This window comes from Prunus mume, linkage group LG2, assembly GCF_029339155.1.
Source record: "Prunus mume cultivar Tortuosa linkage group LG2, ASM2933915v1, whole genome shotgun sequence".
Lineage (NCBI taxonomy): Eukaryota > Viridiplantae > Streptophyta > Magnoliopsida > Rosales > Rosaceae > Prunus > Prunus mume.
The window spans coordinates 3,158,002-3,168,206 of record NC_142699.1 but is presented as its reverse complement, the minus strand read 5'-3'; the positions used below and the strand labels follow the sequence as shown (position 1 = coordinate 3,168,206).

General features: G+C 37.4%; 1 protein-coding gene and 1 pseudogene across 1 annotated transcript; both read right to left on the bottom strand.

The window, feature by feature from the left end:
- Nucleotides 1-501: 501 nt before the first annotated feature.
- On the bottom strand, nt 502-2,183 carry LOC103319296 (phloretin 4'-O-glucosyltransferase pseudogene; annotated as a pseudogene).
- A 690-nt stretch (nt 2,184-2,873) lies between these two features.
- Nucleotides 2,874-9,926, bottom strand: LOC103319294 (ran-binding protein M homolog). Its single transcript, XM_008220803.3, has 10 exons — nt 9,293-9,926; nt 8,301-8,447; nt 8,124-8,210; nt 7,928-7,973; nt 6,513-6,586; nt 5,474-5,636; nt 4,566-4,634; nt 4,229-4,288; nt 3,686-3,772; nt 2,874-3,337 (listed from the first exon to the last, which is right to left on the bottom strand). Exons 1-10 carry the CDS (start codon nt 9,658-9,660, stop codon nt 3,056-3,058), a joined length of 1,383 nt encoding a protein of 460 aa, XP_008219025.2. The 5' UTR covers nt 9,661-9,926; the 3' UTR covers nt 2,874-3,055.
- Between the last annotated feature and the right edge of the window lie 279 nt (nt 9,927-10,205).

The following is a 10,205-nucleotide window of genomic DNA, read 5'->3' as shown; positions in this document are numbered from 1 at the left end:
TTGCTATGGTTCAAAAAGCATTAACGAAATAATTTTTCTTATTTTTGCTACATATACCTCTTATGCTAATCTTTTCAACATTCATTTTCTCTCATTTCCCTATGTTCTTCCATAAGTCGTAAGAAAAAAGGATTCCTTTCCAATTCAAATCTATTAAACAACCGAAAAACATACAGAGGGATGGTTGAAATATAAAGAATCTCTTCCGAAAATAGAAGGAATAATGAAGAAAAACCATCAGTACAATATAACCATTTTTTAAAAATGTTTTAAGTGAAGTTAGGACCTCTTCCAAGTCTCTAACATTGGGAGAAGACGGCTAGACCAATAACTAGTTGATTATTAATATTTTTAAAGTATCATTGAAGTGAAACTTACAAATTCATGAAGGTCACCCAAGTGAACAGAACAAGCATTGTAGTAAACCCCCCTCCTAGTTAGACTCCAATCGACAAACAATTACGTTAATTCCCTGCTTAGTTACAAGTCCATGCTAGTAGATTTGACAAAACCAAAATATGATCTCATTGAGGAAGTTAGATGACTTAAATACATGCATGACTCTAAACAGAGTACAAAGAGTCTATGGATGGAGTACTTTTTCTAACATATATAGAGGACATACATGCATATTCTCATGCACCCCATTTCATCCCAATCCTCCAATAAAGTGCCTGAGATTGTAATCTGAAGAGCCACCCTCCTGACAGCTTCTGTGGCCAAACCTTTCCATTTTTCACAATTCCTTCTTATCTCTTCCCCTCTCTCTCCATCTCCCATCACAATCTCCAGGCACCTCTTAATCTCTGCACCTCCAATCACTCCCTCTTCATTCTCTTTGGCTCTAACTCCAACTCCCCACACTTCCTCCACTAGTTTTGCATTTGTGTTCTGGTCTGAAAATTGAGCAAAACCCACCATTGGAACCCCAGCTACCAAGCTCTCCACAGTTGAATTCCACCCACAATGCATCACAAAACACCCCACTGACTTGTGCCCTAAAACCTCCATTTGTGAACACCATGGCACCACTAAACCCTGTTCTTTGATTTTCAGTCTGTTCTTTATCTTCATTATCTGAGCTTCTTGATCTCCTCCCTTCTCTACACAGCGAATAACCCATAAAACTGGGAGGCCACTCTCAATTAGTCCATTCAACATCTCTTCAATCTGATCTTTCTTTAACACCACCATGCTCCCAAATGACACATAAACAACTGAGCAATCTGGTTTTGAGTCCAGCCATTGAAGGTAATCATCCTCAGATTTGTCAAACAAGTCGCAACGAAACCCGGCATCACTGGATTGGTTTTCACTTTCCTCCCAAAACCCAGTTATAACCAAGGGTCCAATTGGAATCACATTCATGCTTGATGATCTGAGAGCTTTGATTGCTGCCTCTTCTAAGGCATCAAAAGTGTTGAGTAGCACAAGACTGGAGTTGGGTTTGCCCTGTTCCAAGACTTGGATGTGTTCTTGAAAGGTAGGGATGACTGAAACATGTGGACTGGTTGGTAGGAGAAAGGAAGGTAGCTCTGTGGGAGCAAAAGGAGGCAACCCTTCTATTGTCATAGAATTTGGAAATGGAGGGCAGTTGTGAAAGTGGTTGAAGTAATGGTGGCAAAGCGCAAAGGAGGTGGTGGATTGTATGCAGAGAAAAGCAGATGGTATGCCACAATCACTTGCAACTTCAGCAGCCCAAGGGAGGAGGACAGAGTAGATGAGAAAAGTGACAGGGCCTGAGTGATCTTGAGATGTAGAGATTTTCTCAATCAAGGCTTTGAGTGTTTTTGATCCCACAAGCTTAAATTTAGACATGATGAGATTGGGGTCATTGGTTGGTTTGATTCCATCATCAAAGCCATCTGAGAAAGAAGCATATGACAAGCCTTCAAGAGAAGGGAAGGATTTGATTTGGGTGAGGCCACGGATGGTGGTGGCATAAGTGACATGTGTGCCTCCAATTCCTATGAGGCGCTTGGCAAGTTGGAGAGTAGGGTTTATGTGGCCTTGGGCAGGGCAGGATATGAGAAGGAAGTGATGATGATGATGCTTAATGTCCATGACAATTGCTCTCTTGCTTGGCTGAATCTTGATCTGGGATAATGGGATTGAAAATTTTGTTCTAAGTAATGAAGGTGGGGTTAAAGCTTCATGATTAACCGTCGTTTTGGACTTTTGAGTACTAATTAGGCAAATTCCAATCCACACTAGAGTCAAAAGTCATGAAGTGCCACTAGATCAACTAGTCATGAGCGCCGTTAGATTGATACAAAATCTCTTTCTGGAAACTTGATAATTATTGTCTAGATTAATGTAAACCACATTTCCAGTATATTTATATAAACGAAGGTATATAAAAATTATATTAGATCATCGTGATTAAAGAGCGCTAGTTTCCCTTGAACATACAGGAGTTCGTTTTACAGTTTTAGCAACTGGGGTATTGACTCTGTTAGCCCTCAATGATTTGATGCTGATCTTCGAGTAGATATTTGAATCCTAGAAGAAAATTTGCTCATTATTTGCCACAAACTTACAAAGACGACAGCCACTGGAGCAACTTCATGATACAATGGCACAAGGAAAGAGCTTTCTGCTTCAGGATGGTGCACTGAAAACGAAACTGAGGATGGTGCATTCGAATTCTATAAACTTCAACATGCACCATCCTCTGTTTCGTTTTCAGTATTTTCCTAGAATTTGAATGGCATCAAGCTAAATTCGTGTGTGCAGCAACCTATCAAATTGAATTTGAAATTTTTTGAACCCTACAATGCAAATTGCATCTATTGAAACCTAATATGTAACATTTCCCACATGCCAGTTCAATTCAATTTTCTAATTCAAGGTTATGACGGTGGGTTACAATCTTACAGAAAGATAACATCCCATTCTATACAGCAAAAGAAGTATCAGTCTGGCTCAGGGAAACGTCATGGCCGCCTCTATACAATATGCTCAACACTAAGCCGATCTGTTTGGTTGAGAAGCAGTTCAGAATATGGCCTACTGTGCATATGAACAGACCAAGATGAGTTGGAGAACAAATCAGCTAGCACCTAGCCTTCTTACAACTGTTAAGTACTCTGTGCAGATGGAAAGCTTCACCTTGATCCCCACTCAACAACCTTCTTTCCAAACAGCAAGCAGTGAGTTGCCTGAGTAACCTCTCAAGATATGAATGCAAGCAACTTTGTGAATCTTTCAGGTTTGGATTTGTAGACAAGATCATTGCATTAACTGTGTCTGCCACAACTTCACGCTGCGACTCTTCAAGCAGATATCCAACTGGGGACTCTTGCGGCTGTTCGTATGCCAGCAGAGCAACACAATCCTACAGAGAGAGGTGTTGTAACGATGATGACAAGCTTAAGCTTCAATGAAAAAAATAGAAGCATTCTAGTTCTAATCCACGTCTTGCAAAAGAAGCACCAAAGAAACATGTAGCAACTCAAACCCAATACTACAAGCAGACTAAAAACATCATCCATATGAAATTTAACTGTTACTTAAACACCCATCCACAAACCATCACCTAAATTCTGAAGATGCCAACAAAAAAAAGGATGCCCAAATACTAACTCACATGGCTTTTTAATAATAATGAATCTCACATATTATCCAAAGACAGATGCATCGATAAAATAAATATTCCATAGTTCGAAAGAAATTCTGTTATTACCTGAACTAGGTCCTCAAACACCGGCAGGCCAAAGAACTTTGCTAATTCCATTCTTCCATATTTCACAGCCTCCTCAAGTGCTCCGACCTACATGAAAATTTTAAGTATCACAAACCATCTGTAAATATCTATTAACTTTGTCATTAACATCACCAAAGTTAGCAATCATATGCTCTATAAATAAACCAAGACATGCATATAATAAGCCAGACCTAAAAGATGTCAAGGGGATAAAGTAGGCAGCAGCTTGTTATTCGCGAACAATAAATCTAATGTGCCAGTTTGTTAACACTTGAAAGTTGTAGATCTAACTATTTGAAATGAAATTAAGCACACTTCAACCCAAGTTCATAATCATCAGTTTATAGTTTCCTTCAACGCTTCAGCACTGAGATGTAACAGGTACGCAAGCCTTTCTTGTATCCATCTAAAATTTCATTCAAATGAATAACTGAAGTGCTTGCCATGACTTTTTTGGAAATATTAAATTTTTTTAGCAGCAGCAATACTAAAGCTAATTCTTCTAATAGAGGAAAAACATACCCGGACCAATTCGATAAACTTTTGACAGTGGAGTAGAAAGCAAGTAGCTGATTTATCATCCTGCAGAAGGTAAAACATATGTCAGAACCTTAATAAAATTAAGCATTGATCCTAAGAAGTTTAGGATGATCAACTTTACCAATAACCAAAATTCAAAACCACCACATTAAAACATATGTGAGGACCTTAATACAATTTCTGTTTGAATCCTCTCAAGCACAAACTTTGCAGAATTCACAGCATGTACCAAAAAATCTTGTCAACGTCAAGAGCAAAGAAATACAGAAAAACAAAGATGACCACAAAAGAAAACATTCTGAAGCATTAGACAGTCTACCTGAACAACTTGGGGATACCATTCCCGGAGTTTACCTAGTGCAGAGTCGATCTCCCCATTCCTGATAAGCTTCATTAGCAGAGAAAAGTGGTCAGCCAGATACAAATCTTATACTAGAAAAAATTAATATATTTTGGTTATATAGTAACCAATGAAGTGGTACACAAGCAATGGAAAGGACATAAAAAATATCCATATATCAAATGGTACACAAACTGATTCTATGATATTCCCCAAAATCCTAAGCCATGAGGAGATAGTGTACCATTTGACAGTTGAACACTCCCTAAGCCGTGAACAGATTAACTAAATTACATAAATAAACCAAGCCATGAGCAGGTAAACATATCTTCAAATTGAATGACAAAAAATGGATGCTTTCATAGGCTGATTTCAGGCGAACTAGACTAAAACATTCACATGTTGCACAAAACTATTGTCAACAGAAATTAGACGTGAAAATGTGAGATAAAATGCATATATCATCCATATCATTATTATTGGTGTCACTGTAAATATATCAATAATAAGAAATAAATCTTTTACAACCCAGCAATTTGATGGATCTTGCAGCCATTGCTAAGATCTGATTCTACAGAAAAACTTCATATAGATATCAGCCAAGCAGGCATAAATCTTTGCTCATGTCATCAAGTTCTGTGGTTGAACATCGTACTAAATACTACAGTCTCCAGATTATAGCAGCAACATTTTTTTTTTCTGGTTTCTTGAAACCTTTGAGTCAAAAGCCCAAAAAAAAATTATATATATCATCCCAAACAACTGGGATTTGGAAACTTTCATGCAAATATAAGAGGATCCCAAAAAGGGGATGGTTCAAAACACAAAAAGGAAGCAGAAAACTAACTTAACTTTAAAGACAGATTGTAATCACAATAGAATGATACCTGTCTAAGAGTCTTTCTTTCATTTAGTGCAAACACAACGTCCTGCTCATCAAAACCATTTTCTTGAGCTAAATGTACAGGAGGAACAGTAGTTTTACTAGCCATGTCAAATGAATTGAGCGTATCTTCATAGCCATAATGTAGTAAGTAGGAGCGAACAATTCTGGTTAACAAAGTATAAATGAATTAACAATTGACACATAAAAGCTTTAATAATAAACAAAATTAAACCCAGGAAAAATTCATATTGATATGTTGCTAGAAATAACAAAATTCAACCCAGGTAAAATTGACATCCTCTCTCTCTCTCAAACAAAACTTACCAGGAATTCAACTGGACTATTGATCAAAATTTATTACTTTAAGGAGCCTATTCTAGTTTTCATCCTAGTGAGTCTATTGAAACAAAGGGTTCAAATTCCAAAGCTTGTAAGATTTTTTTTTCCTTTTTTCTTGATGGGAAGAGTCTGCTACAATGACAGGAAGGAAAACTTGGGAAGACCCCGGCTCACCTGCCGGCCCCCCGTTTTCCCTCTTTTGTTTCAAATTTTCAAGGCTATCAATGCAACTTTTATGCATCTCAACAACCCCCAAACGTAGCCAGTTCCTACCTCTAACACCCTGAATTTGTCAAAATTCCTACTTGAACCCTGGTTGACAATTCAGTGTCAATATTCATGTGAGTACATAATTCGGACAAGGTTATATAATTTACTAACAAAACTCCAGATTTAAAGAACATTCAAAATTCAAGAAGGAGAGTGATGACCTAACTGAAAATATATTGAAAAGATTTGGCTGCGTTAATCCAACTACAACTATCACTGAACTGCATCTAATTCCTCAACCTATAAAATTCCTATAACCAGATTAACAAGTTATATAAAAGATAACCACAGAAACACAAACTTTAATTACTAAAACCAATCACAGAGCGTCTGTTTAACCATCAACATCAGATCATTTCTCCTTAACGTATATGCCTAAGCCAAAATACATTAGATGCCTTTCTTCAAGATATATAAAAATGTGAACTTACCCATGACTAACAGTTGGCAATGAAAATTTTTCAATCATCCTTTGTTGCTTCATCCTCTCTTGCGCTTCAAATTCCTAATCAGATGTTGCGAAAATTAGTTTCGACAAGAAGACATGATATTCAAAACATATAGCAAGTTTTATAACTTCAATCTAATAAATCTTTTCAAGTCTAACCTGCACAATCCTTTATGAAATAGGACTTCATGAAAAGTATAGTACAAACAGTAAAGAATGAGAGAAGCAAAAAATCAATGCAGAGCAGGAATGCTATTCATTCAGCACCCTTTTTCAAAATAAATATTGGGGTTATCTGTTTTGGCCTATCTTTAATTTTCTGGGTCAAAGAGTGTTTACCAGAAAGGGACCCCTTTGCTTGTCCTATAGTTTCATAAATTATTTTTCCACCTGGGAATTCAAATGAATAAAAAATGCCACAAATATTTTCTCCACTAAACTTATTCGAAGAATCAAATGGTACCTCATATTTCAGACTGTTAAAAAATAGTACAAGATTGTTTCAATACCCTTTTCACTGTCTTTGTCCATTTACTTGATTAAACAATAAAGTTGTTCCAAATTTCAAAATGATGGGCATAATTGAAAAGAAAAATGAAGTCAAAAAGCATATATCCACTGCTACAACTTTAAGGCCCTGTCTAACGCGCATAACTGGCTCTTGTGAATCCTAAGCCCAATTTGAGGAACAAATATTACAGGAATGTTGGTTGTGTAGTGCAGCTATTTCCTTCTGCTTCTTTGGACATGCTGTGAATTGGAATCATCAAAGTGATTTCATTCTTATCCCCGTTGAGGTTTTGTCCATTACTAGGACTCAAGTGGTATTTGTAAGAAGGGATAAAAGTGGCCTGTCCATGTTTGCCTTAGTTAATTGCATGACGGGATACAAGTGGTATTCGTAGTCATTCCAGAAAGTTGAAAACTGTCCTGAAGATTCATTCCTAAGAGAATGAAAACAAGACTGCAAACTTCGCTGCATTTACAAAACCCATGCTTTATTCTAAAGTTGGAAACCTATGGGAAAGAAAATCCCATGCTTTAATCTAAAAGTTAGAAAGCACTCCATGGGAAAGCTATTCCCTTGCCTCTGCCCATTCCATGACCCAACAAATCCTAACAGTAACATAGTCTATGATCAACAGCTGGAGAGCGCAGGAGGGGTAAATAAATTTTTTTTTATGCGTCTTTACTAACACAAAGTTGACTTGATAAACAAAATAATAACCACAACAAAAGTGGTTATCAGTAATCTAAATCTAAATTTTACACTTGAAAGTTTTAAAAGAGAAACAGCTACCAATGGATTGCTGAGATTGTGAACACCAATGACACAGGGACAAAATAAAAGATCATATTTATTGAAATAAGAGAGAAGGAATGATGAGTATATCTTGCCTTAAGATCAAAAGCAAAAGGTTGCTGCCCAAAGTTGACATTCACCCTGCCAGATCAAAATTAAGCACACATCTCAAGAACATGAGAACATGAATCTGTATTATCTGAAGCTGAGAAGTAAATACGCAAGCAATTGCCTAATTACAACAGATGAACATTTGAAAAAGCTTAAACATTCAAAGAGGATACCACATACTCCTCATTTTGGCTGTGTACAGCAATTGTAGGAAATAAGGGACCCTTCATATCCTTGGGCACTGTCCCCACTACAGCACCATTTTTACTGGCAAACACATGAAACAAACAAGATAACCTTAAACACCACTGTATTCTCAGGAGAAAACAGACTAAACAAAGTAGACCACTGTCTTACGTGAAAAAGAACTCCTGTGAAGCATAATTGATACCACCTCCAACTATATCACCAGAGGTATAGGTTGGGCCAAAAGCCTCTCCTTTTCCATGTCCGCGATAAAGTAGTCCATCATCCCCATGATAGCCACAACTATTTGCCTCCCACCTGCCTCATGGATGATTAGATTAACACAAATAGAATAACTAAAATAACAGAACTTGCCAATTCAAACTAGTACTTTTCAAATCTCACAAACAGTATGAAAAACAATGCTACATGCAGAAAAGGAATGCTTTTTTGCTTTGTTTTTCCTTCTTTTCTTCCCTTGGGAATTGAGAAGCACAAATAAAGACAGAAGATTTAAAATTGACACCAACCCACTAAATCCTATTCATCACAGGTAGTGGCAGGCCACCAGGGGCTGTTGACTGCATAAAAGAAACAAACTCTCCAATTCATAACAAAATTTATGTACATCTCAACGAAGGAAACTTTTTATGGTTCGTATGTGTCATATGTTTCACCATTATTTCACAGGCCATGCAATTATTAATCCAATTAAGAATAAAAAGTTCAGACAATTAAAGGTCAGACAAACCTATGCAACAGAATACTCATCAGCTGGTGAGTTATTTGCCAGTAAAACATATGTCCATTGACCTTTCTACGAGTTAACCTAACTAAAAAGAACCACCAAAACCAAAACAAGCTTCTCTCCAATAACATTATCAGAAATCTCTAGCTTACAAAGTCCCCAGTTGCAAATTAAAACACAATCTCACTTTTGTTTCCTATTTCTATTCTGTCTTGTCCTATTCGGTTTCACAGACACCAAGCAATGCCCCAACTTGAATCCACAACTAAAACCCAATACATCCGTTTAAATTCTTTCATATTTTCCCAAAATTTACAAATTACCAACAACCAAAAAAGACCACTAACAACTGTGACAATTACGCTCATTCATTTTCTCCAACAGCAAACAGACCCAATCAAACTAGAAGCCTCACCCGGGCTGCCTCCGCATCTTGAAGCTCTCAGAAGTAAATCCAATGGCAATCTGACCCTTGGTCCCAGCATCCTTGACATAAATCTCGAAGTAGTAGACAAGCCGCTTGACCGGAGCTGGCTTGTTAGCCTGAACGACACCAACGTCGTGTCCATGAAGGTTGACGTTGGTGTACTTGGCCGAGAGCTTATCGGGCGACACCACGAGGAAGCCTCCAGAACTATTTATGGTATTGAGCTCTGTAGGAGCCTCCTCGTCCTCGTCCATGTCCGTCGGCACACGAGCCGAGCCAAGCCGCGATTGCTCTAGGAACCACAGGCCGAGATCTCGATCGCTGTGGCCGTTGGTACTGTTGGTGTTGTTGCTCATTGTTTGAATCTGAAACCCTAGAACTCAAGAATCATTTGGTGAAAATCAGAGTGGAAACTTGGAAACCAAAACCCTTCTTCGATTTGGGGACTTAGCAGAGTAAGATAAATGGAAAAGATTTGTTACTGCAGATAGAGGGAAAGAATCAAGAATCTTTTATCACCGTGTTTCCTTGAAAATATTTTATGAAATACTTGCGCTAGCATGGCAATTTTCCAAGGGGATGGCCAGTTTCCCGACGGGTTCAACCTAAATGGGTCGGGTATGAATGATATTTTTATTTATTTTTCAGTATAAGTTATTGTTTAAGAGGGGTATTTAATTGAGATTTTTTAATTAAAAGTGATAATAATTTTATTGATAACACACACACAACAATAACTACAACAACAAAAAAGGTTTAGAGTAGCCGTAATGCCAAATATGAGTACAACATCTCTATTGACTAAACACAAAAATAAATTGGTTTGATTTGGAGAGAATTACACATGCCAAGAAAACATAAAACCTCCAATTCGGCAGACAAAAACACCTATACTCATACC

What these genes read in the sequence shown, in the direction of transcription:
- LOC103319294 (XM_008220803.3), bottom strand. Translation starts at nt 9,660, where the DNA reads ATGAGCAACAACACCAACAGTACCAACGGCCACAGCGATCGAGATCTC. An exon ending in TCACAGGAGTTCTTTTTCAC is followed by an intron (nt 8,211 to 8,300) that starts GTAAGACAGTGG and finishes TGTGTTTGCCAG; the next exon opens with TAAAAATGGTGCTGTAGTGG. An exon ending in AGTTTATCGAATTGGTCCGG is followed by an intron (nt 3,773 to 4,228) that starts GTATGTTTTTCC and finishes ATTTTCATGTAG; the next exon opens with GTCGGAGCACTTGAGGAGGC.